Below are 27,801 nucleotides of genomic sequence, written 5' to 3'. Positions count from 1 at the left end.
TGCCAAACATTACATTATCTCGTCAGCAATGGCTGTGTCGTACTGATGATTTCTTTGCATTGTATGTCAGAAGTATCGCTGCTAACTTAAGACACACAAAGTTGACCATGCCATATACTAATCCCACTCGGGGAAAACACTGCCGGAAAAGTACAGTTATCACCATAGTTTCTAAAGTCAAACTGTGGCCCTGCTGGTAGCCTTAGTGAACTAGGCTTGGCCCTACACACTCAATTCAATGATTAAAGAAACATGGCATGTGGAAACAGAAGAGAGAGTTGAATGTGGCCGCATTGGAAAGAAGAAGAGGAGCCCAGGGACACCCCAAGTCTGACCTACAAGAGCTAGTGACACTCCAAGTCTGCCCTTCAGGTACTTGTGACACCCCAAGTCTGCCCTACAAGCGCTAGTGACACCTCAAATCTGGACTTCAGGCACTAGCATGAGCTTAGATTTAGATAGAGCACGTGAGGAAGTCCTGGTCAAGGTGTGGCCCCACCCGTCGTTGCCCCTGCGCTGTCTCAGCTCTGCCCTGTCCTGCAGTGTGGTCTGCTACGTTGTCAAAGGCATGCGAAGTCTCTCCTTCTTATAGCTGCTGCCAGGGCTTTGGTCTGTTTCGTTCCTACCGTTGGATTCCTGCGGAAGTTATAATTCTTTGGAGTCATTGTCTGATAGCTGAAGAGAGGGCCATACACATCCTTTTAGAATATCTAGTCATGTACAGGGCGGTTACACTAAAGCCATTTTGAAGTATCAAGAGAAAACCAAAAGGAGATCTCTGGGCTCTGCCTGAACTTCACGCTAGCTTCGGCTTCTGTCTGCTGGGTTGGGAAGGCCTCCAGTGTTTGTACCCTTCTCCTGTACATGCATGCAAGTATGACCTTACATTGTTGTTGCTCTACGCCTATTAATCAAAATTAGAATAGAGTTTTTAAATGAGTATTGCTTCCCAAGGTTCATACAACTTTCTGAAGTTTAGGAATTCCTCCACCCATGAAAAAAGGGTCCAGTTTTCATGGTGGCCTGGGAATCTGGGTTCAGCAAGAACCAGCTACGTGAAAGTTCATCATTTTGTGGCTTTTCTGGGTGTGTTAGTCTTACTAGCTACAATAGCTCCAGCCTTATCCTCCCATAGCAAGGCTTAGCTGGAACTGGGAGATGATTCCGTGGGTACCAAGCACTTACCACACAAGTGTGAGGACTGGAGCCTTGATCCTGCCACCCACATAAATGCTGGGTGGGAATTCCAGCGCTACAGAGGAGAGATGGTGGTTCCCCAGAGAAAACCAGCTGCCTGCCCACACTAGCTGAATCAGTGAGCTCTGGGTGTGTGTGTGTGTGTGTGTGTGTGTGTGTGTGTGTGTGCATGTGTGTGCGCGTGCGTTGTATGTGTGTACATGCCTGTGTGCATGTGTGTGTGTGATAGAAAGTGATCAAGGAAGACTTCCAGGACCAACCACTAGTACACACACATAGCTGCAAACATACACACAGTAATGAATGATTGAATGAGTGAGTGAGTGAGCTCGAGTTAAAGGGACAAGGACGAGAGCAGGTGAGCTTCCCTGTGTCTCTCTGGACTCCTCAGCACGTCATTCCTTGTTTCGATGGTGAGGAGACTCATGGAGCCGCGTCTTCTGATACTGGATACTCACCTGGACTTGACATTGCCGTTGACCAATCAACGAACTCTGAACTTAAAGACAAAAGTAAAAATTAGGAGCGTGAAGATCTGCCTGAGACCGGCACCCAGCACTTGTTAAAACTCGGGAGTGTGGAGATCAGCCTGAGACCAGCGCTCAGCACCTGTTACAGTGCTGCTCAGGGCTCTGGTGCCTGCACCGTTTGCCTCTGACCCCAGCCTCGTGAGAAGGACCTATTTATTCTTGCCTGTGCCAGGCGGTGACTGGGGTGACAGGTGGAGACAGCTCACTGGTAGCCCTGCTGTGGTTGGGTCCCAGAGCCCAGGCTTGCCTTTTAAACTGCATTTGTGCAGTTCTTTTGAAAGAACATAAAAGGAATATTGAGAAGGACCCCTTTTGTGGGCAGTAGGAAACATGAGGGCTTACTTAATTTTTCAGGCCTAAAAATGTAACCGAGGCCATAGGATTCCAGCCCTGGGGCTGCCTCCGCAGTGTGTGTCAGGGTGAATGGGCGCTGTGAACAGCTTCCGTGCTCAGAACTCTGCTCCTCTTAGTCGCGTTAGATTCTCTATAACAAGCTGCTTCTGCCCTGACAACCTATACTGTTTAGTTTACCAACCCCTAAAAGAATGAATTATAAATACTAGAGTTTACAACTTGGTAGTTTCACATTTAAAAAGTTGACACAAATAATATCCAAGAAAACATTTTAAGATATCTCTTTAAGAGTACAATATCATAAAGGGACAAAATTCTCCTGGGTTTAACTCAGACAACAGCAGGAAACCCCTTTCATCCACTGTTTTTCAAATCCAAATTTCATTTTTTAAACTGCTACGGTCTGGTTCGCTGGTTTGGAAAGAAATAAAGTGTTTAAACAGGCACACACATAATTTGCGTTCACCATTTGCTGGCTTCCTCAACAAGGGGCACTGAGCACTGGGCTGAAAAGCCAGGGCTCCTGAGTGACATCCCACCAGGCACCATGGAATTCATGTTTCTGTGTTTACATCTAGCTAACTGAGAGACTGGAAAATAAACATTTCCTTCCTCATGTGAAGAAAAAAGCCATCTTATCTATGCATTGAATTTCGCAATGGAGATAGCATGGCTTCCAAAGCAATCTTAGTGGGAAAGCCACAGATTTAGAGCCATTTCATAATGCCTCTCTGCTTATTTTTATTTTTGCCTTCACCATGATTGGCTGCAAAATGGTGTCAACTGGTGCCCCTGAAGGGGCAAATCTGGCAGAAATGATGATCTTCCCTGAGTCTCCGAGAGTGTAAGCTCCAGCAGGCTCTGCAGCAGCCCTCAGCGGCCCTCTCTGCTCCCCACTCAGAAGAAAACTGGAGACAAATGAATGACAGAATAAATAATTTATGCTAATGAAATTACTGCAATTAGTAGTTCTACAATGACCCTTTTAAAAGCCACAGCTGTTAGTGCCAGGAAGTGCTGTCACTACTGACCTTATCATAAGAGAAAGTGACAAATTGAGAAAGCAGGGAGACCAGTCACAGGCATCAGAGGGTCTGCTCTGGAACGACCGAGTTTTCTGAAAAACAGTGTGAATTGCAACCAGCTGCTCCCTGGCTCGCGAGCCTCCCATGCTGGGCCATTTTGTTAAGCCCCATAACAATAGTTATTTTGCCCCATTGAGACAAGTTGTGTCGGGCCACTTCCAGCTCTCCCGGAAGCCACTCTTTCCATCGGAGATTTACAAATGAAACTGTTGTTAAGAAGGAGCTTTTCAGGGCTGCTGGGGAGCCTCCTCATAAGGATCATGGCTGGGCAGGAGCCAGGGCATTTTGTCAGTTGTTGCTGTTTTTCTCTCTATAAGGAGGTTATGCTTGGCTGAGGAGGGATTTGTCTGTCGTAGGAAGGTGTGTCTGAAAGTTCTTGTCAAAGCAACATGGGTCAAGAGCAGATAGGTGCACGGTTATATTGGAGCCAAGTTGTTGGGAAGATAAAGTCCTCTAGGAAATATGATGCATATGACATTTATAGACTTGCTCATAAAATGTATTTTCTGAACCCACTAATTGCTAACAGGCATGCATCTTGAATCCCCTTGAATTCAGTACAACTCAAGATTTACATCCCTGAGTTTTTCCTTTGAACACACGTTCTTTCAATTACTAGGGAGACAGGTTTTTAACCGACCCAATGGTGCACTCACGTAATAATCTCCCATTCATCTGTGGCTTGCCCTGTGCTAGGAATCTGTGTATTTAACGAGGCCGTGTGCCGAGGAGCAGTTCACCGCGCACTGTGCTGCTCACAGCTCTAGTCGCAATATTGATGGTCCAGGTTAGAAACGTTTAACTGCATCATCGGCCACTTGTGTGCAGTTTTCCTGAAGCTGCCTGAGTGTTATTGACAACACTTTGGTAAATTATGTGTGACTTTGCAAAGAGTTGGTGTAGCTCATTTAATTCATATTAATTGATTTTTAGGCTTCCCCTGATTAATTGAATCTGGTTCATCTTGTACAGAATGCAATAAATAATCATTAGAATGAGGGAGATGTGGCTGTACAAACTAAAAAGTTAACTATTGCAGAAGTCACAGAGGACACCAGAGGGACAGGCAGGGACTCTGCAGGGGAGGGCTTTCTGCTGTTGGTGTTCTTTGCTGTTCACTTCTCCAATAAGAATAGAACTGCCCAGCATATTTCCCCTCAGCGGCTTGGAGAGTTTACCCATCCATAAAGCTCTATTTCTCTGATTCAGCTTCTTTGTCCCCCTGGCTCTGTATTGATTCTTTTTGTCTAAAGTTCAGCATGGAAGTGACCTCTCCCAAAAAATACCCCTTGGAATATTATCTTGCATGTTTTCTTTTTCCCATATATTTGAGAGCTCAAGTTGTGAAGATCTGGGCTTTGTCCATTCTATTGGCTCCTGAGTTTGGGTGGGAAGCACATAAAAACACCCTTTGTCCTACCTGGCAAAAAGACAGTGCAGAGGCTAAGCGCCTTAAGTTATCCCTCTAACCCTGTGGGGTTTTCTACTAGGAAATTTGCCCTGGCTTTTAGAGAGAAAATACTGTATAATTTCTGGTATTTTTTCCTCTGTTTTCTAAATTATATTTTCAATTCGAAAGAATTTCATGAGAAATATTATCTCAATGTTTCAGCCACAACACAAAGATTTGATTAGCCGTTTCATGGCCCATGTTCACAGCAGTGTAAGGGAAATGAGTGCCTGCTATTACCAGAATGAGAGAAGATACAGTTACGCCACCCCGAGGAGTTTCCTGGAGCAAATATCGCTGTTCAAGAGCCTGCTGAAGAGGAAGCGAGAAGAGGTACAGCAGAGGAAGGAACACCTGGGGAATGGCATCCAGAAACTACGGACCACAGCCTCACAGGTGCGACCAGAGAGACAGGGTGCCTCTTTCTGAGGGAAGCCTCTGCTTGCTCACAGAAGAAAACAAGGTTTCCTCTTTCTTGTTTTTTTTTTTCTTGGCATTTTTGAGATTATCGTATAATTACAACATTTTCCCCTTCCCTTTTCTCTCTCCAAATCCTTCCCCATCCTCCTTCATATCCATTGCCTCTTTTTTCACTGTTATTGCATATATATTTCTAACTACAGCCTGTTTAGTCCATACACCTTTGGTTACATGCATGTTTTCAGGGCTAGTCGTTTGATACTGGGGAAGAGCACCCTCTTCCTCGCAGATCTCCTTGGCTGCTGGTGGTTCTTTGTGTAAGGTTGATACTTCTCCCTCATCCACTTTTCTGTGTCCATTGATCTTGCTCTTCTTCACCTCATGTTTGGGAAGTTGTAAGTATGGCTACTGATGTTGCTAGGAGACACAATCTCCCAGCATACCCCTGATCCTCCGGCTCTTACAACCTTTCTGCCCTCTCTTGCACAATGTCCCCTGAGCCTTGTGTGTGGAAGCATTTGTAAATGCAGATATGTTTGGAGCAGGACTTCACACTCTTGCCATTTGTGGGTTGTGGTTTCCTTAGCAGTCTCTGTCTGAAGCAAAGAGAAATTTCCTGATGAGGAGACTACACTTACCTGTGGCTATAAGGATATCTATTTGTGAATCGCTGCCCCAAATATGGAAAGTGAGTCCCTGTTGCTGAAGATACTATGCACTTCAGTAACAGGCAAGGCCCAGGGACCCACGAGCAGGAACCGACCTGAAAGCCTCCTCCCTGAGGCCTTTCATGGAACCAGAAGGCACCATGTACATCTTCTCCTCTTAGACTGAAGCTGTGCAGAGCAGTGTGGATTTGGAGGGACAACTTCCCCATTTCCTCTCTGGCCTTGCCTTCTTAGGCTCTGGCTTGGAGTCAGGGGTTTTGACATTTTTCCAGGATGGAAGCAGGATTCCTGCTGTCTTAGACACTCAGCCCCAGTGAGGCCGTCATGACCTAAATGATGACGGTGGAGTGGCCCTAGGCTGCACTTCTCCCTGACCTCCAGGTGGACATGCCTATTTCAGCCACCAGTTCTCTCAGACATCTTAGCCTCTGTTGTCGGCTCTTTCTACAGCAGAGCACAGTATCCCAACCTAAAGGCTAAATCAAGAATTAGTGCGGGGTCTTATTTCATTGTTAAAGCCAAACCCAAATAGGACACAGATATCACTACCACAGTGTTAGAAGGGAAGTTCAAAGTATTTAAGACAGAGTTAGAGCTGGGCTCTGAAGCTTGTCTATGTCATTTTGGTGCTGGATGTTGTCCAAGGTGTCACACAGCCTCAATGGACCAGCCTGGCCTTTCCCTGTACTAACTGGGCCTAAGCTACAGTGGATTCTGAACATTGCTGGTAACTGTCAAAAGATCCATCAATAGCCCCTTCCATGTGTTTCCTGCAAGACGGTGTTTTGTAGTTTCACATGCCAAGAACTTGTGTTTGATGAAACACTGCTTGTGATTGGGAATGGGAGGCTGGAAAGGGGTTTTCAGCAAGGCCCCTGACGTGTGTCTGTACCAGATACCTACTCCTTTCCCTTCAGAGAACACCTTTACTGTCCTGGTTATAGATGGCATCTTATGCTCCTGTATCACATCCTCTGCTCTCCTCTTCTTTTGCAACCCAAGCCATGTTGGTACTCAAAGAACACACCCTTCACATTAGCACTAGGTTCTGCATTGGATGGTCTGTGTTCCTCCACACGGACACCGCAGAGAGTGAGGGGAATGAAGAAGGGCATGCTATTTTGGCTGGCAAGGGGTACTACTAGTCACGTTGCACCAGGCAGCCAGATACTCTGTAATCAAAGACAGCTCATGTCTAAGTTATTCACTTCCAGCAGCTTCCCTTTGAGAGGACAAGAGAGCATCCCAGGAGTCACTAAGCTCATTGTCCCACGGCCTTTGTGATCTTGGCCTGGTGTGCTGAGGTGTCAAGGGCTCTGATGAGCACCTTTGTTAGTATTTCCCTGAGCAGACGGATTTAATAGCCAAGATAAACCCCTGCCCACAAATGGTAATCCTGTGTCCTGAAATGCAGTATTCTGATTTTCTCATGTGAAAAAAATAAATGGCGCTACATTTTGGCAAATGAAAATAGAAGTAAAATAGGAGTAGAAACAGATGTGTGCCCTGAACTGGTAGGGATCCCCAAACCCATGCCGAAGACAGCCCTGTTATCATTAGAAGTGGTTCCAAAGTGACAACTCTTCCTTCAGGTGGGGAATCTGAAAGCCAGGCTGGCCTCTCAAGAAGCCGAGCTCCAGCTCAGAAATCATGACGCCGAAGCCCTGATCACAAAGATCGGGCTTCAGACGGAGAAAGTGAGCCAGGAAAAGGCCATCGCCGATGCAGAGGAGCAAAAGGTCAGACTCTTTCCACCATTTAGAGTGCTGAGCTATATTTAGCACAAAATAAACCTTTGTAGGTGAACAATTTTGAACAACTTCCTCTCCAGGGAGCACAAAGTCTAAGGAATTATTATAGCTACACATGTAACAGCATTTCACACCGTGATTACCACTTGACCTTTCTTTACATTATGCATTTTCCCAACCTTTTAGCTCCTTAATGATATGAAAGAACAATAAATACTGAGCTCATTCAAGCATATAATGGATGTGGATCTTGCACATCAGGCCTATTTGTAATACAGTAAAGGTCAGGGAGTCGCGGCGGAGGTTTCTAAAGGTTTCCAGTTTTTAGGCAAATTGAACAACTCAATTGTTAACAAAGCCCATTCCATCACTTTGCAAGATGGTTTTCAAGTTTCACATTTTAATAATACAAGTAGCATTCATTATGAAGTCCTAGGCTGAATGCCTTCTTTCCTAGCGGACCCAGGCCCTGGTGTTCTGTGCAATGGTTCGCTGCTGGAAACAACAGCCTTTTGGGTTGTGTGAGGCTGCTTTCTTTGAATTTGAGTTCCTAGCATCCCCCAAATAAATAAAACTTCCACAATCTTCATTCAGCATAAATGTAATGTATTTCCTATGCATCTTATTTTCCAAAGGATACAAGATAGCAAACATAGATAGTTAATAAATACTCACTCATTGAAATTAATAAATACTTTATTATTTGAGGCAAAAAATATAATTAGGGCTACTTAATTAAAAGCTGGAAACTGCTTGAGTCAGTGGCCACTTTGCTATTGTTTTGCATTGCGGCACACCAGAAAATCTACGATTTTAGTGGTGGAGCCAGCTATTGTTGGTGATACTGGCCATTCTTGGTGACGCTGGCTGTACTTGGACAGCCAAATAGTTTCCCCCATGTTCTGATTTGCACTGAGCATATTTTGTCTTGAGCAACCAAATATTTGAAAAGTACATTAAAAAATTCTCAATATTTAAATAATTTAAAACCATGACAAATGATAGAATCATCCGATTCAGCCAATAGGCATCGAGTTCTTAATTTTGTTAGCAGATGTTTCCATCGAGTTTCAGATAAGTGCAGAATTTTGTCTTTCAGATTATATTATGAAATTAAGTAACCAAGTTTTCAAGGTGGTGGGATTTTCTGAAGTTAATCCCACCCAGGGGACCTTTTTAGGGTATTACACAGTTGCATGATGTTCTAGTAATTATAATTACTAGTAGTTACTAACCCCCCACCACACATACCTCTTGGAAATCTTGAAATATAACAGAACTTTGAGAACTTTTTTACCCCCCATATTTTCAAATGTAAATTCCTAAAGTAAAATTATCAGCATAAGAGAAAAATATTTTAGCCAATTAGAACATATCTGATAGGCTATTTCATGAGGTTTATTAGACATAAAAAAGAAATATACTATTTTTATATCTAATATATACCAAGAAGTATAAAAATGCTTATACTTTCATTTTGTCAGAAGTTGTAGTGTGTGTGTGTGTGTGTGTGTGTGTGTGTGTGTGTGTGTTGTGTGTGTGTGTGTGTGCCTGCATCTATTTCATCTATTGCATTCTATTTCATCACTCTGGTTTGGGGGCCAAGCACTGTCCTGGATCTTGGGAATATTTGACAATCATGGAATCTTAGCATAGCTTACATTGCAATGGGAAAACAGTGTGTCACATTGCTGGGGCTAGATTGAGAGGCTTAAGCAGTAGGTTTATTTTTTTCAAGTTCTAGATGCTGATATCAGGATCCAGCTATTGGCTGGCCCTCCTGTGGACTCTCCTTGGCTTTTTAATGGTTCCTCCTTACCTTTGTGGACCCCGATGCCGGGTGGACTTTGTTGTATTGAAACACCTTCCTCCTCTAGGGATACCAGGAATGCTACACTAGAACCTATCTTAAAGAATTCTTTCTTACTTCACCTCTGTGCAAGTCCTGTCTCCAGATGTAACCGCATGCTGGGATACAGGATTGGTGGCATTGACAAAGAAATTCTGTATGGGTTTAATTCAAGTTTTCCCCACTGTGGACAGAGTCTCGTGTATTCCCAGGCAGGCCTTGAACTCGTGGATAGCTGAGGATGACCTTGAACTTCTGATCTTCTTGCTTATACTTATGAGGCATTACACTTGGTTTATGCAGTGCTGAGGATCAAAGCCAGATTTTCAAGATCGCTAGGCAAGCCCTCTGCCAGCTGAGCTAGAGCCCAGGCTCAGCTTTTAACATGAAGTCCTGGAGAATCTGTGATCAACACAAAATTTTATAAAAAAAAAATTTAAGGAGCGAATGACTAACAGGTGATAGAAGGTTCTAATTACCCAAGGATGGGACTGTCTCCAACCCCCTGCCTTAGCATCGTGGTAGAGGGAAAGCAGATATTCAGGCACTGCATACAGCTCATTGTCCTTCTCCAGGCTGAGCCTTGCAGCCACTCAACAGAGGAAGTTACGTGCTGCAGCTTACTGAGTCATTAGGATCAATAAGCTTTCCAGTGCTATGATATTATTGTATTTTAGGGTGAAAAATATTAGGGATGAAAAGAGAGTTCACCAACCTAGGGTGTTTTCCTCATTTGTATATTGCCTTGTCTGTAAAAATTATCCAAAGGAAGTATACTCTATAAGCAGTCTAGGAACCCAAGGAACAAGAACAGTCTTCACAGTTCCATTTAGTGCCAAAAGATCTATGATGATAAGACCAAAGAAAAATTATTTTAAAATGATGTTATTATCAATGTTATAAGGGACATCGGCAAACTCTGTGTCTTTGTGAGACCGATATGCCCGACTCTCCCCCATATACACGCTCGTCTGTGGTCGTGTTCTCTTGACACCTGTCATCGTGTGTTTAGCCTCTCTGTGGTCCACTTGGGGCCTGGCCTGGGGGTGTGGTTTTGGAGGAGTTCTTAGGAAGCGTGCAGCGCTTTCTTATTGACGTTAGCAGCGGCTGTGTGTGTGTTAGCGGGAGATCACAGATCTACCCTGCAGCAATTATGTTCAGAAAAGGTACAGTACACAGCAAAATAATGCTTAATCAGGAGAAGGCTAATTACTGCTAATAAAGCCGCAGCAGACAACATAATTTGTCGTGAGCCGTGTTTAATTTGATGGTGTGGTTGAACCTGCTCATTCCAAACACATCTGAAGAAATGCACATTCGTTCCAACTTTATTCCTCACAATCACCCTCACCCCAAGAAGCCTTCCACCGAGACTTCATCCTGGTGCCCAGTGCCACAGTGTGAAACTCAAATCTGCTGAGGATAAAAACTCACTCTTATCTGGCATTAAAATTTTACAGCATCCTGCAAGGGGAAGGTCGACGAACTCCAGCCTCACACACTGGTTAGTTCAAGTTCCCAGCTCAGCTTCCCATAGGGAGGCTGGTGCAGATCTCTGCCAAGAGGACAGACATCAGAAAGGGGGGTGTCGGGGTATTGAGTTACCTGTGAAACACTTGGGTGCATCAGTAGCTTCTTACTTGGAGAAGCCGCTTGTTAATCTTTTTAAAAAATAAAATAAAATAAAAATTCTGTCATTGGTGAAACATGCAAACCATGACCACAGAACAATGGATTTTCTGTTCTGAACAAAAGAGCTTCCCATGTTTGTATGTATGTGTGCATATGTTTGTATGTGTGCAGCTGTGTGACACCAGCAAGCACTGCACTAACTGGGCCATCTCCCTGTTTCTTGCCTATATTCTAAAGAGAATGGCCGGCAGGGCTGCTAAACACACACTAGTAAGAATTAGATGGAGAATTCTAAAACATTCTGTGGACCGACTTCTTGGTTCAGCTGGATTACCTCTTAATTTGTTTGGGGAAATCTAAAAGGAAAAGTAGAAAACAGAAAGATGGCTGCTTACTTCTGGTTTTTTATTTACTTCATTTTTTTGTTTGGTTTAATTATTAGGGGCATCTTATAATCAAGTGACGAAAAGCCCTTTTGGAGCACTTTGATATTAAGTCTGCTTGGTTTTGAGTTTGTTGTTGTGTTTGCTTTCCAGAGCTCTGTGCACACACTGTGCTGAGGGTAAATTACTCACCTGTTGCAAATATAGACAAATGTGTTGCCTGATAGCACGTCCGAGTCAGTCCATGTTTTGTGCTGGAGACAACAATGGGGAGCGGCTCAAGGGCTTTCCCTCTCTAATCATCCTCTCTAATTAGGTGGCTGCCATTCAAACTGAAGTATCCCAGAAGCAGAGAGAGTGTGAGGCTGATCTGCTCAAGGCTGAGCCTGCCCTGGTGGCTGCTAAGGCTGCGCTCAATACACTCAACAGGGTAAAGTGGGTTCTTGGCTGGTGGGAGGTTCATAAATAGTCAAAGGTCATGAGACGGAGCGGATGGCTCATGTAGCCACAAAGCCTTGCAAAAGGACAGAACACACCAAAGTTTAGCGAACCCTTGAGGTCATCTTTATAGTTCCACTTCTTTCCCGCCCATCTCATTCTCTAGGTCAGGGTGTCTTAATTCTGTTTTTCTGCTTTAAATTCATAAGTACAGACACCGCCCCCCCTTACACCACAGTGACGCCCAACGGGGAGGGATCCATGGATGCTAATGTCTTTCCTACGCTGAATTCCCTCGGTGCAGAGCACTGACTCATGGACAGTGGAATGGTGGGTAAATAAAGACGAGAGCAACGGAAGGTACCCTAGAGCAGGACTCTGTGACTCTGAATACCTGTTAGCTCCCAAGGCCCTGCTGCATGCCACAGCCATAGCCTACTAAATGCTGCTAGCCCTGAGGAGTTGGCCTTCCAGCCTTCCAGGAGGCTGTCCCAATGAGTAACGATTGCTCCTATCTTTCATATTATGTGCGACTCTGAGAACTAGCCAAAGAGTTCTTTATTTCCTCTCAAATATAAAAACATAAGAAGCCCTCATACTGTCAGTGATAGGACCAAAGATCCCAAGATCCCTGCCATCTCCTCCGCTTTGCCCTGGAGAATGACCTCATGGAGCATCCCGATTCATATGAGAGAACTGGTCTGTGTTCAGCACACCGTATTGCAAGGGAGACTCTGGGCACTGGTATTTTTAAAGCCTGCAGATAGTCTAGTCCTGTTGCACTCCAGGCCACCAGAAAGAATCCCAGGAAATTTTGTAGGCCTGAATCATGAGATTCAGCTCTAAAGGTAGAAGGATCTAAATTTCACTGCTTTTCCAAGAAAATCCTCAGAAAATCCTCAATTCCTTTTTGGATCTTTTTTGTTTGTTTGTTTAGAAACTATTTGATCAAGAACAAAGCCTTGTAAGAGTTTTATACTGTTATCATAAAACTGAAAATTGTTAAGAATGTAATTATACTATGAGAGGTTATTGCATGCTTAGTCTGCTTCCCTAAAATGATATTGTTAAATTTTGCTGAACAAAAGAGAAGTGTTCACAGTAAGTCAGTAAACACACTGAGGCACCATGACTCATTTGTTTGATAGAAATTATAAAATAATCAAAGTTAAAATAGTAGAAAATTAACAGATTACTTCTGACTAATGGAATGTTTATTTCTTTCTGTCTTTCCTTAAATTTGTGAATTTTTCTCTAAATATATCTACTCATTGTTATGTGAGCAGGTACACCGAGGACACTGCCAATGTGACCACTTTATCATAGGGCTAATGTTTTTATTGGTGTGAGAGAGAGAGAGAGAGAGAGAGAGAGAGAGAGAGAGAGAGAGAGAGCCAGAGGCAGCTAAAGAGTCCAAAGCAGAGAAAGAGAAGTACAGTGAATGTCTCCTGCAGAGTGGAGATGACCAGGGCTCTCTGTAAGAGAGGGAACAATGTAAGAGAGATGGAGAATATAGCCTTATAAAGAGAATAGAGCAGGTATTGCTAGGGAGGTGAGAAGCCAGCAGGCTACTGTGGAGACTTTGAGATGTATACCAGGTACTTGTGATACTAGGAGAGGCTGGAGGCTGGCATGGGCTTTGGTGTCTCCTTTGGGCAGATAGGAGCCGTGTTCATAAGTTCTGAGGAATGTTGGCTTTATGTAACTGCCAGAAGTCCTCCAGTAGTCCAGTTTGACGTCATTTCTAGCTATTTGGACAACCTGAGACCCAATTCTTTAATCAAACAAAACAAACCAATATCACCTGGGGTGCAGAAGTGTGTGTGTGTGTGTGTGTGGAGTGTGTTTGGGTGATGCAGAGCTAACTAGCTAACTAGCGCTCACTAGCATTAACAGCGCTCATTTGCACTCTGCTCTTGCTCTGCTTACCCTACTCTTTGTAGAAATAGTTTTGAGTAAGACACATTTGATTTTGCTTTTAAATCATACATTATGAAACTATGTGTACCTCTTTTTTCTTTTTTTAATTGTTTTTAATGCGCTATACGTTTTTCTCCACTCCCCTCCCTTCCTCCCCTCTTTCCTTCTATAATAAATACTAATTTCTGCCCCCAGAGTATCTTCCCTCCCTTACTATAATTTAACCACCAAATCCACTGACAATGAGTCAGTATTCTGCACTGAGGGAATCAAGCAGTGAGAAAGGCATTTGAGCATCCATGAACCCCTTCCCAGTTAAGATCCACTGTGGTTTAAGGAAGAGGTGTCTGTACTTATACGTTCAAAGCAGAAAAGTAGAATTAAGATACACTGACCTAGAGAATAATGTTTACAGGGAGGGCCTGCTTAAAGTACAAGTACATTACATCGTGGGCTGGAATCCATACATAGTCTATGCATGCACAAAATCTCCTGGCTTCTGTACCTGCAGATCTCCAGGACTGTTTTGATTTGGTTTTGGTTTTGTTTGTTTTTGTTTTTTTCTTTGGAAGCATCAAAATTTCCAGAATATCAGAGAAGTACCCAGGCAGGACTGAGGCCCCTAAATTAAAAGCCAGCCTGCAAGAAACTGTTAGGAAGTGGGGGGCTGAAGGTCAGCTGGAAACTGAGTGACCCCCAGAGCCCCTCATCTGAGTGTCTGTGTAACTGCGCTTTTTTTTTTCAGGTGAACCTCACGGAGCTGAAAACCTTCCCCAATCCCCCAAACGCTGTTACCAATGTCACTGCTGCTGTGATGGTTCTCATGGCCCCCCGCGGCAGAGTGCCAAGAGACCGGAGCTGGAAAGCAGCTAAAATCTTCATGGGGAAGGTATCGTTAGCCCAAGCGGCAGAGGGGAAATCTCAATGACTTCTTAACATTCTTATTACTACAGGTGTACTTGACAGAAAAAAAAAATGCTTAAATCAGTTTTAAGTCAGCAGGCACCATCTCCATAGCTGGTCCACGTCAGCAGCCACCGTTCCTTAGAGTGGAACCCAGCTGTTGCTGGAGGCTAGCATGGGGTTGTGGCGGACCTAAGTCAATGCCAGCAGCAGGTAGAAGGTTGCTAATTATTTGCAAAATTTTGAAAGCGGCTAAGTGTAGAAGGGAGAAAATGACACAGATTTCTTAGGCTGGAAAAAAGTGTTAGTAATGTATAAGAAGGTGAAGCAGAGGGCAGCGGGTATGTGCTTTTGCCTTTGCTCTCCTGCCTTTCTTTTCTTCAAACCACGAGCACCTCCTGAGCTGGCACAGAAGAGGTTTTAAAAGTGTCCATTGCTAATTCTAACTTCATACTGTAAAGCCTGACAAAGCCGAACAGTGGGATAAGTGCAGTGTGCCATTGTGCCTTTGTAGCGCGAGTCTGGAAAGCTGATTTTAACTCTGGATCTTGGAATTTTCTCTGCAGCCAGAATGGGCTCATTGCAGTAAGTCCTTTCGCTCTGCAGGTCGACGATTTCCTGCAAGCGTTAATTAACTACGATAAAGAACACATTCCAGAGAACTGTCTAAAAGTGGTGAATGAACAATATTTGAAAGACCCGGAGTTTAATCCAAACCTGATTCGGACCAAGTCTTTTGCAGCCGCTGGTCTCTGTGCCTGGGTCATCAACATCATTAAATTCTACGAGGTAACAGTTTTTTAAAAATTGCTTTCTCTTTCTTGACAGTTGCATTCCATGTACAATGTATTGTGACCCTTTTCACTCCCGTTACTCCCTCTTCTCTCCCCACTTCTCTTGATCTCCTTCCCTTCCCAGCTAGTCCCCTATTTCATGTCTTCAGAAAAATTTTGACTCCCTGGGTTTAATTGGGGTTCCTTGTGTGAGCACAAGTTTGGGAGGACTGTTTACTAAAGCATGGGCAACTCAACCAGCTGCTGCAGTACCACAGAAAGTGACACCCCACCTGACAACCAAGGGCTCTCCGTAGCTGGGGAGCCTCCTGACCTGTTCCTCCATCCCTGAGAATCTTACCTAGCCAAGCTTGTGCCGGCCTTGTGCAGAGTCCACAGCTGCTCCTGAGCTCCTGTCAGAGGACAGTGTGCCATACATAGCATTCCGCCCGACCTCTAGCCTTTGCCTTTGCTCTGCTGCCTGTCCTGGGCCTCGAGGGAGGAAGTAGCTTTGTTTATAGACAGGCACTTACTCTCAGCACTTTCACCACTTAGAATCTTTACCATCACCATTTAGCCATAGAGGGAAGTTTCTCTGGTCTAGGCTGAGCAGTACTAGTGTGGGCTTAAACAGGACTACTTAGAAGGTAGTTAGCTGTCTGTCTGTCCATAGCAAACAGCAGGACTACAGAGAAGGCAGTTTAGCTGTCTGTCTGCCACAGTGAACAACAGTAGTATTTTCTTTCCCTCTAGTCCTGGAACCTCTCTAACCACAGGATCTTACCCAAATTGACAGCTCAGCACATGTTCCATCCTGGAGAGTGGGCCTTAAGTCCAGTCAGAAAGTAATGGCTTCCTCCCAAGTCGTGACAGAAACTGCAGCCGTGGGTATCTCTTACATGGCAAGTTAGTATCATGGAACACAGAGTCCCTAAGAGCATCTCTACTATCAGGTTAATTTTTACTTCAGCAAAAAAATGTAAATTTATTTGCAACTGAGTTTTTGGAAAAAATGGCATATAATCGGGCTGGAGAGATGGCTCAGAGGTTAAGAGCATTGCCTGATCTTCCAAAGGTCCTGAGTTCAATTCCCAGCAACCACATGGTAGCTCACAACCATCTGTAAAGGGGTTTTGTGCCCTCTTCTGGCCTACAGACATACACACGGATAGAATATTGTACACATAAGAAAGAAGGAAAGAAAGAAAGAAGTCTAAGTTCAAAAAAATGGCATATAATCCTAAGACTGAGTCAGTGTGTCAGAGTTAAAATAATTCTAAACAGGAAGATAATATGTTGGAGAACATCACTTCTCTAGGGAAGGGTGGCTAGCTAGTTTCAACACTTCAAATCACTGTTTTAGAAGTGACAAATGGTTTACATATACTAAATTATGTCAGCACTAAAGTAGTCACTTTATGTTGCCCTGGAAAATCCCCGAGTCTTGAGTTCGTATGGAGTCGAATGAAACCCTACGCTAGCGTCAACACTTGACAAACCTCTGCATTATAGACATGGTGAGATGGAGAACAACGTTCTGGCGTTTAAATGACATTAATTTTGCTTCTTTGGGAAAATGTAAAAATAGATGAGCATTTCATTTAGTCATGTGTCCAGTATTCAACCCCTGCCAACCATGCCTCCAACCCTTCCCACAGTGTGAGATACAGAGAGGGAAGTGGTGTGACCTGGACTCTGAGACGCTGATTCATTCTATCAGGGCAAGCTGTATGTCATAATCAGAGTCCAGTCATACTGTCATCCCCAAATTGTCATCATGAAATCCGGCTAAAGCGTTCATGGTGTGGGGCCTATAGAAGTAAGCCTTGATGCTCTGTTTGTCTCTGCTCAGGGAAACTTCCACAGAGGGTTTAGACAAATCATAGTATGTGTGGCCTCTCTCAGTCCAGTGCCCGAGTGCTGAGTTCAGTTTGTTCCCAGGGCAGTGAGATGAATGTAGGGCTCCTCTGTGGCCACATTGTGCGTCCCTTATAGACTAGGAGATAGCATCGGATTCACCCTGACTCTCCACCACGATATACGGCAGACGTGGTGTAATCAGGAGCTGGGAACAGAAAGTGAGGTGTGCGGTTAGGGTGATGTGGGTGCCTCTCCTTGCCCTTTCGTCCAGAGACTCTCTACCCTCAGGCAAGACCACTCCTCTGCCGAATTAGATAACTCCAGTGAGGTCAATCATTGCAGGACAAACTGATTTTAGTATATTGATGGTATTTGGCTTATGTAACACTTTATGCAAGTACTTATCGCCCTAAATTCCAGAATAAACAAGTAATGGAAAAGCAGAGAGCTTGTGGAAAACTGTGTCTGCTGAGGTAGCAAATGGCAAAGAAACAAAGAGCACATTGCTCTGCACCCTGGAAATTTACTGTGGGGGGGGAGGGGGAGTGGACTGGACGGTTACTGTTCTCTTTGCATCTGCATTGCCTTCTGAATGCCCCATGTGCGTTTTCAGGTTTACTGCCATGTGGAGCCAAAACGCCAGGCACTGGCCCAAACAAATTTAGACCTGGCTGCAGCTACTGAAAAGCTAGAGGCTATCAGGAGGAAGCTTATGGTAAGTGTTACCTCCCATGAGGAGGTTCCCACCGGTACACACTGCCACACCTGCGCTTTAGCAAACAGAAAAGACCTTGGTCTCTCCTGAGTGCGTTTCGTGACATTCCAACTCCATGGATGCTTCTGAGGGTGTTCGCCAACATACTAACTCCATGGCTGTTCCTGAGTGTTCACCAATATACTAACTCTATGGATGTTTCTGAGTGCGTTCGCCGACATACTCTCTATGAGTGCTTCTGTTCTGTGTGCTGGACTCACACACGCTTGTTTGTTTCTCTGCTAGGTTTCCCAGTCTCGTAGAAGGAACAAAGAAACTGAAGTCAAGCCCCCTAGAGTCAGATTTACTGGGTTGGGCCCACTGTTTACAATTCCACCTATACAAGTTCATTGACCTCTGATGACAGAGGTTTTCTCTTCTGTGACTATGTACAAACTGAGAACCCTTATTCAAAATCCAAAAGCTTCAAAGTCCAGCACTTTTTTGATGCAACCATGATGCATTTTGAATATCCAATGTTTGAAATTAGGAATGTTCAGCCTGTAAAATCTAAAAGTATTCGAATACCTGAGATGTCCCCAAGTCTTATATGGCCTCTCAACCTGTATAATAATCTTGTTAAGTAGATTGCAGGGCTCAAATGTGTAATGTATATTAAGACTTAGCATGGGGTCAAGTTTACACACTCAGTGCTTGGGGAATGTTTATAGCTATGAATATCATCACCATTACTAGTTTTATAAACATACCAGTCTTGTGGTGTTACATTCTAAGCACATCTAAATGCAACTCTGGTACCGAGTGCTACGAGCCAGGGAAATTAGAGACCTGCTAGTAAAGGTGCACTTGACATGCCCTTTGAAAGCTCCTCAGGAGTCACAGTGATGAGGACAGGAAAGGCGTTCCTGCGGAGATGAAGGAATAGGAACAGAGGAGTGGGACTCTCGAAGAATCACCATACACGAGGGCATCAGAGAGACTGTGCAGGAATGCTGACAGCAGAAAAGGGTAAGGCAGGAAAGGACGAAAGGCATTTGCAAAGATAAGCAAAGGCTTTCTTAGCCTGGCATGCTGCAGAAGTTCAACTTTATCTGACTGCTAAAGAGCTAGATATGGCTGGGAAATATGTAATAGGTTATGACACCAGCAGCAGCTGAGAGGATGCTGGAAGGGAAGATGTCTAAAGTGGAAAGACAAGTTCAAAGGCAGCCTGAGAGGGCTTTGTGGGTGCCTCAGCTGGGGCAGAAATGGTTGTGGCAGAGGGCCAAGGTGGAATGACGGCTAGCTGACAAATGCAGAGAGCAGGAGGAAATGTGGACGTGGAGAGGGTGAGGGGAGTGGCAGGGTAGCACAGAGAAGCTCCGCCACACTGACAGCTCACAGGAGCCCTCCAGCCTACAGTTCCTCATCTACCATTTGTGATGAAAACAACAGCCTCTCAACGTGGATATAAGCGAGTATTGGTGTGACCCGGTGCCCAGTCTGCCTTCTGTGAGGAAAGCCAGCCTCCTTTATATATAAGGAATTCTCCCTCCTTGTGTGATGCTCATTTAGCTGAGTGATTTCCTTTCCAAGGCCTAGATAAATCATCTATCTATCTATCTATCTATCTATCTATCTATCTATCTATCCATCTATCTATCCATCTTTCTACTTACCTTTTATCTATCTTCTATCTATCTATCCATCCATCTTTCTATCATCTATCTACTTACCTATCTTTTATCTATCTCTCTATCTCTATCATCTACCTACGTACCTATTTATCTTTGGGGGTGCTGACACACACTCAGACACACATATGCATACACACATGCACACACGCGTGCACACACACACACAGACTTGCACGCATACAAGCATGCCTGCACACACACACCTGAGTGCATGCATGTATGGAGGTCAGAGGATAATCCCAGGTGTCACTTTTCACTTTCAGCTTGCTTGCTCTTGATTGTGTATGGCCCGCCAGCTTCCAGAGAGTCTAATCGCTGCCTCTCATCTTGATGAGTGAGTGGTGAGATCACCAGTAATTGCTGTTGCACTGGGCTTTCCCTGGGTTCTGGGCATCTGCACTCATGTCCTCACACTTACATAGCAAGCACTTTAGCTCCTGAGTCTTCACCTCAGCCATCTTCCATGTATCTTAAACAAGGCTTAAGGATGAACATAAAGGAGGCTTCAATTCAGGCTCTTTAGGGTAGTGCCTCTCAGTGTGATCCAAGTCAGCAGTAGCGTGTGTCACTGGGAACTGACCTAGAAGTACAGATTGGGTGTCCCATGTTCAGATGGATCAGAAACCTACTCGTCAATCCCAGCAATCATGGAGTTAACCCCAGTAGTTTAAGGTTTAACAGGAAATGGCATGAGTCAACTCTCGGATCCATATGTCTGATGCTATAGCTTACACAGGCTCCAGCATTAGAGAAAGCTAAACTTTCTGTTGTTGTTGTTTGTTTTTGAGATGGGATCCACGTGGCTGCTTATATTTGTCAATGATGCAGCTATTTCATTATTTACATTGCTACTGCAACACAAAACACACATGAATGAATAAGGTCAAGTTTATAAGAATTGAGCAGTGACTGACTGGAAAATAAGAGGGAAATAAACATTATAGATCTATTTCAGCTTGTTACTACAAAAATTTAGCTTCTAGCTCATGAGAAGCAGAAGCAGGCAGATCTTTGTGAGTTCAAGGCCAGCCTGATCTGGAGAGTGAGTCCCAGGGAAGTCAGAGCTACATATTGAGACCTTATCCCAAAGAGTAAATAAATAAGGGTCTGGAAAGACCGCTGAGCAGACAAGAGCTGTCCTTGAAGAACTTGTTCTTCCAGAGGACCTGAGTTCAGTTCCCAGTGTCCACCTTAGGCAGCTCACAAGCATCTGTGAGTCCATCTCCAGGGGTCCCAGTGTTTCTTTTCGGATTAGCAAGAGATCTTAGAACCTTGCATGCACTAACAAAAGCAGCATTATGAATCTTAGGTCCCTTCGAACTTACAAGTAGCAAGATGACTACAGTGAGGTATCTCATAATCACCTGGCATCTTAGTTGGTACTTTCTGTCTTAAGGCATTTAAGAGAGTCTACATATAGCCAACTAACTGGGCTCATTCTCAAGAAATGAGAAAACTCCCAGAATGTCATTTAGAAACTCTCAAGAATTGATGGCGGCTCATCTTGTTTCTCCTTACATGAACCTGTGATCCTGACATTCTTCAGTTTGCTTTTCTGCATCCATAGTTGGAGATACTCTCCCTCTAAATCCACTCTCCAAAGCAAAACATCCAAGTTTTTTGATAAGGCAAGAGATTATGTCTGAGTCTCAACACCCAATTCTCAAAGAGAAAATCCAAGTCGAGCCGGACTGATGAGGTGTTAGGGGTTCGGTAGCTGACATCTTCCTTCATTCTCAGCTCTGGATGAGATGAACAGAATCAGTAGGTGGAAGAACATAGGTAAACCTCCACAGTTAGTGCCTCTGTCAATGAGGCAGGCACGGGGCACACACCTATAACCCCAGCACTTGAGAGGCAGAAGGAGGCTGTTGAGAAATCCAGTCCTGTCTGGGCTACAAAGTGAGATGGTCTCTTTTCTAAACTAATAAATAATATATCTACTACTGGAAGATTTGGAGTGGCTCTGATACTTTGGCCATCATCACAGCCTCCTTTCTTTTTTTTTAATTCATACTTTTTAATATTTATTTATTTATTTATTTATTTATTATGTATACAATATTCTTTCTGCATGTATGAGTGAAGAACAGAAGAGGGCACCAGACCTTATTACAGATGGTTGTGAGCCACCATGTGGTTGCTGGGAATTGAATTCAGGACCTTTGGAAGAGCAGGCAATGTTCTTACCCACTGAGCCATCTCTCCAGCCCCACAGCCTCCTTTTTTTCTTTAAAATATATGTGGTAAAAGTACTATGGAGACAAGGGGGTTCATTTCATGGCAGCACGTGTCTTCCAATGGCTGTAATGTTTGTCTTAACCAAAACATCTCTGAAGTTAATTTTGACTCCTTTTTTAGGATCTGGATCAGAATCTGAGCAAGCTTACAGCTTCGTTTGAAAAGGCAACAGCTGAGAAGGTTCGGTGCCAGGAAGAGGTGAATCAAACCAATAAGACGATTGACCTGGCCAACAGACTTGTGAACGAACTTGAGGCAAGTTATCTTTTCTTTAAAATTGCCACTGAGTTATTCAGGCTGGCAACTTTGGATTTTATGATTATTTGTTGTCGACAACTAACTAACATAGAACTTTTTATTACTTAGAATAAAAGATCCAAGTTACCAGAAGATGCCAATAACCATAAACCCAGGCCTAAAGGCATATAATAATATACCTATAATCTCAGCATTTGCGTCTGGGACTTCAAGGCTACCTTCAGCCACAAAACAAGTTCAAAGTCAGGTGGCTAACAAAAGACTCTATCTCAAAACAAAGCAAGCAATGACCAATCTGTTGATTTTTTAAAAAGATTTTATTCTATATTTTATGTGCCTTGGTGTTTTGTCTGCATTCATGTCTGTGTGGGGGTGTTGGGCCCCCTAGAACTGTAGTTACAGACAGTTGTGAGCTGCCATGTTCGTCTGGAAGAGCAGTCAGTGCTCTTACTGCTGAGTCATATCTCCAGGACTGATTTTTGTTTTTAATATGTAGCTAGTAAACTCAGTAAAATCTACATAGCCTTCCATCAGAAAAGACAGACATCGGTATTTACACATTCACTGTTTACTGAGTTTACATACTTCTCTTCCAAAGAAGAAAGAAAGATCCGTGACAGGAGTAGAACTGGACAGCGATTAGCCTCATATCCTCTTCCATGCCTCTCACCGGTGATCTGTAAACTGCAGCATGAGCTCCAGAGCTTCCGCATGGCTGTTCTGACTTTGTAGACTTTGTTTCTGGTTAACTCCTGTCCATGCTGTATTTACAAGTTCTTTATAATGAAGTTTTAATTGTAAAAAATACCAATTTTGTCTGGATTTAGCCATTTGTAGTCACTTTGAGGTGATGAAGTGTGCTGGCTAGTGGGTTATCTACTTATTTTTTCTTCTTTTTCTCTTCTCGTTCTTTGAGTGTTTTCCCTAAGACAGAATACAGAACTCAGGCAGCTGCTAGGTAGTCTGCCATTGACTTCTACTAGCGGACTATACTTAACTGGTTATGTTTGTGGTGTTCACTCTTTTTATGGGTGACTGCACACTAATATGAATGGCTTCCTATTAGATAAAAGTCTTTGAGTAATTCTCATTAAATGTTCCTTGTATAAATATGCACAGTTAAAGAACATGACCTTGGACATGAGTGAATTCCTGGTACCCAATTGTCCTTGTTCTCTCATGCCACGCTAAATGATTCCAGGCACGTCTTTGAAGTTCTTCAACTTTGTTTTCTTGCCTCTTAAAATGGGAATTTGTATAGTATATAAGTGTATTTACAATATTCCAAATTAGAACACTCAATTCTGTCAGTAGATACACAAAAATGTACTATACCCATGCAATGCTATAACATGGATAAACTTTGAGAATGCCTTGCTAACAAGCAAACAAAGGCTCAGAAATACGAAATTTATCAAGACTTATGTTGGGTATAAACTCACTAAACCTCTCAGATTCAGAAAGATCGCTATAACAGGCCAAAATCTGACTAATAGAGTCTGAGGGTAAAACCGAAATAAGTTAATTCACATAAACCCTTTAATCATGTCCCGTTTGTTCTTTCTGTGGCCTCTCTAATGCTCTCTGGATGTTTCTCCTTGTTCTCTCTGTTCTCTCGCCGTTCTACCAGTCTACATGGCTTCCAGCTTATATACAGACAGTAATTTCTCAGAATCACAAAAACTGGAGGATCTGGCAAGTGGGCACTTTGCATCTCAGAGGGGCGTGGCTATGAACTCCCCTGCGGATATCGGGAGGATTAATTAAGGATAAGCCTTGAAATCACTAGAGAATTCTAAGAAGCTGTTTCGTGCACTAACTACATTTCTTAAGTGTAACTGGAAGTTTATCATTAGTAAACGTTACAGCTCTGCTTTAGCTTTCTGAGCATTTCCGCTTTCTTCCTTGGTAGCCACCAGGGGAACAGAGCGCTGGTAGCCATAGCAACCCGCGGGCTTGGGAGGAAGGCTAGGGGGCTTGATTTGCATTAGCATCTAGCTGGGTGGCTTTAAATGAGTCTCTTTTGGGGAGATTTTGCTTTCGACTCCAGCAGGGTGCCTGCCAGTACCCAAGTGAGACTTTTTCTCTCTGAGGCTGGTTTTAGGGACTCGGGTTTTTCCCTGTATCTCTAGGGGTAAGGGTACAAAGAGTTAATTTCCTGGGCTATGATCTTGTGTTAATTGAAATGAAGGTGAAGGGTAAATACAAAATAGTAGTTTGCTAGGTTAGAGCAAAGGGCCAGGAGATTACACCTTCCTTAGTGTGCTGTTAGAGCAGACGTACCAGCTCTCGGCTCAGTGCCTCCTGCTTGGCGCTCCTTTCTCGTCAAGGAGCCCTGTCAATAAGGATAGCTGTGGGGAACTAGTTTCGTGTAGATGAAAACAAAGATTTGGCTGAGTGAGTGCTTTCACGGGGTAAAGGAAGGTGTCCAGTTGCCCATACAGGAAAGGTCAGGTTGACCCTGCTGGGGTAGTATAAAAGGGAGAAACATCGTGATCCCACAAGATTCTCCAGAATTGACAGTTACTTATCCTTGCCGCTCTGTAAAATGGGTTCTCCTCCAGATCATATTCCTGTGGATTTGTCTAATAGCTCTGTCAGCTGTACATTTACTGTATAATACTTGTGGGCTCACCACAGAAGTTCCCAAAGAAGAAATGGTTGTTAAGGGCAGGATATATTGCTGGGGCTTAGAGAATTATTTCTGAGAGACATCGTTGAAGGTTATGGAGGAGAGAGGGGCAGAAAAATGTAAGGTTATATATTTAAGAAGGTTATACAAATGTACAGATACACTAAAAACTCTATTATATAATTTAAAAAGTAAACTTCATGGTGTAAAAATTATATCTCAATGATGCTGTTTAAGCATAAGGTACATTGCCTAATGTACCCGGGATAGTAGCATATCAATGTCAGTATATGAATGCTTGAAAGTATGCCAACTGAAAGTACGTAAGTAAAGAATCACGCGGCCCTGTTAGCGGGGATGTCTACAGCAGTAGCACTGGAGCGTACCTAGGTGGAGCTGATGGAAAACCTGGCTTATACTGTCTTACGCATGTATTTTAAAGTACCAAGGGTAAACAATGCTGTGCCCACTAAGGCGATTACTGCGGTGCCCCTTCTCTCTTGCCATACCTCTCCGTATCTGGTACATGGGCAGTGACCCTCATGCTTTTTGCCTCCTGCCCCAAGACAGCTGCTCCAGTGTATGGTCTGTCGCCTTGCACACTTCCCCAGGGTATGCACTTACAGTTTCAGGAGGGAAATGGCCGCTGGGATTTCCTCTTTTATAAAATACCTGGTCTTCTGGACGGTGGCCAAGCAGACTCCTGGTTACATGATCACCCCTGCCTGCAAAATCAGCTAGAAAGCTGGGGAATTATTATTGGCTCATCCAACCACAGTCTACATGGTGAGGGGTTGGACACTTGGTCATCTTATTCAAAACGAGATTCTCTTAGCATGAAAAGGGAGGTGTGAAAGAGGGGAGTACATAGTGGCCTGGATCTCTGCTCCCCATGTCCCCCTTCCCCACGCTCACTTTTGAGTAAGCCTATCTCTGTAGCCAAGGCCAGCCTGACACTCACAGTGTAACTGAGTCTGGCTTCTCCTGCATCAGCTTCCGAAGTACTGATAGTACAAGCATCAGCCACCACACCAGGCTTATACCAAACCTGTTTTCTAAAATCCAGTTTCAGTTTGTTGCAACTGTAGCCCATGAGCGAGCCTCTGAAGCTCCTGTTACAGCGCACAAGCACAGGGCCCGGCTGCCTCCACTCTCAGTCCCAGCCCCTCCTCTCTGCTACTGGCCAAAAGCTTTAAGTTGTAGATGGGCTCTTTATAGCATCTCACAAACAGCCCACTCATTATATAATCGGTACTTCTACCTTGAAAGCCCCTTCACAGTCGTGGTGCCTCTACCCTCCTGCTACCCCCACATCACCAGCGTCTCCCTGAACTAAGCTTGAATCCCTGAGATCTGTTTCTCTCCTTGGCAGTCGGCAGTGGGCAGGCAGTTTGAAGGCTCCGTCAGCCCATGTTACCACTTGACCCCAGCACTCCAATAGCTAACCACCTTGCCCAACGGACCACCCAAAAGCTTAAATGATTTGTCTCCCTGGATGCCTCTACATCCCTTGCTGCCATTTCCATTGCCTTCTTGGTCCTCCTCACTGTCATCCTGTGGCTTTCAGGCTTTTCTTTCACAGGGCCTGCCTGGTTCCATCTAACAGGTGGCTGACTCCCTTAATTCTTTGCCAAAAGATCTCTTCAGCATGTAGGGCTCAAACCTTGGCATAACAGTATACTTAGCTTTCCCTACTCAAGTTCTCTCTCTCTCTCTCTCTCTCTCTCTCTCTCTCTCTCTCTCTCTCTCTCTCTCTCACACACACACACACACACACACACACACCTGTATGGTACTTTCTCTATATTGCACTTTCTTATAGTGTCCCATGGTACGTATGTCTATACATGTGTAGGTACATTTTTTTTTTAATTTTGGCAACCTCATATATGAATGGCAATGTATTTAGGTTACATCTACTCCAACTCCTCCAAGACCTTTTCCCATATCCTCCCAATTATTTGTATTATTCCTCTTCTTTTTGTTTTATTATCCACGAGCCTAATTGGAACTACCCATATGAGCACAGGTGTAGGGCCATTCAGTGGATCATGAGAAGCCTACCGTGGACCATGCTAATGGAGAAAGCTGCCTCTTCTCTCTCAGTAGCTCTCACCTGCCAAAAACTCCTCAGATGGGGCAGAACCTAGTCTCTGCAGCTCTGATTGGCTGGGTCTTGTACAGGCTCCTATTGGCAACCACAGCTCCTGTGAGTTCTGGAGTACAAGGATCTGGTCATGTCTGTCTGGGTCCTCTCTAACATCTGGCTCTTACAGTCTCTCTGCCCCATCTTCCACAATGTTCCAGAGTCTTGTTGGAGGAGTGCATACTTTTGGTGTGTTTCTTTTTTGCCAAATATAAAACAAACTTTTCAGCAGCAGGAAGGAGCCTTACATATTTTGAACCATTTGGTCCCAGCAGAGAGACTAGTACCCAGGGCCAATGTCATTAATAGATACTTGTTGAATGAATAAGCTGTCAGAGTCTCTTTTGCTTAAAAAAAAAAATAGTGTTCTTTGAAGATTTATTCTTTTCAGATCACTTGAGAAATTTTGGGATTATTAGTTATTATAGCTGCTTCCACTTAATGAAGTAAGATTTAAGTAGTTACAGTGTTTCCCGTTTGTGAGGGACATTAGAAAAAATGTCATGTAATCAGACTGCTTCTGATTCTACCATAGAGATTCTAGCGTGGTGGAAGCAGGCCTTTCCCACTGTCTTTACTGTGCAGGGATAGCCCCAAAGCCTGGACTCACGCTGTTTCAGACAATAAAGGGGGTGAGGGGCTTGTGTGTTGTTAAATAGGAAAAAAAATATTTTTGAAGGATTAATTGAACATGTCAGAGCTTTTCCTTTGAGAATAAATTCTTTCTGACTAGAACAGGAGACAGTTAACTTCTGAAAAGCATCAAGACTGATGATTTTGTCTATATAGCATTGACCTGGAAGCTGAGCCATTCAGACTAATAAATCAGGCAATTTATATTTAATCATTACCTAACTCCTGATCTGAACAGCTGTTCAAAATTAGAAACAGGTCACCCCAGCCAGGATGACATTACAGGC

At 43.8% G+C, this 27,801-nt stretch overlaps 1 protein-coding gene across 6 annotated transcripts in view; it reads left to right on the top strand.

The window, feature by feature from the left end:
* The window catches only part of Dnah11 (dynein axonemal heavy chain 11), a 324,204-nt gene that overhangs the window by 195,839 nt on the left and 100,564 nt on the right, over positions 1–27,801 (top strand). For 4 of the 6 annotated variants that reach the window (XM_050120839.1, XM_050120837.1, XM_050120842.1 and 1 more), the window contains 7 exons: positions 4,779–5,012; positions 7,297–7,443; positions 11,636–11,749; positions 14,423–14,566; positions 15,187–15,369; positions 17,827–17,928; positions 21,966–22,100. In XM_050120839.1, coding sequence (XP_049976796.1) covers positions 4,779–5,012; positions 7,297–7,443; positions 11,636–11,749; positions 14,423–14,566; positions 15,187–15,369; positions 17,827–17,928; positions 21,966–22,100 — 1,059 coding nt within the window. Of the gene's footprint in view, positions 1–4,778; positions 5,013–7,296; positions 7,444–11,635; positions 11,750–14,422; positions 14,567–15,186; positions 15,370–17,826; positions 17,929–21,965; positions 22,105–27,801 lie in introns of all 6 variants that reach the window. The other 2 variants (XM_050120838.1, XM_050120843.1) reach the window with 2 other exon arrangements.

This window comes from Alexandromys fortis, unplaced genomic scaffold, assembly GCF_014885135.2.
Source record: "Alexandromys fortis isolate MF-2015 unplaced genomic scaffold, M_Fortis_MF-2015_v1.1 scaffold_182, whole genome shotgun sequence".
NCBI classification, from domain to species: Eukaryota; Metazoa; Chordata; class Mammalia; order Rodentia; family Cricetidae; genus Alexandromys; species Alexandromys fortis.
The sequence above is the reverse complement of the archived record's forward strand: the minus strand, read 5'-3'. Positions and strand labels throughout refer to the sequence as shown.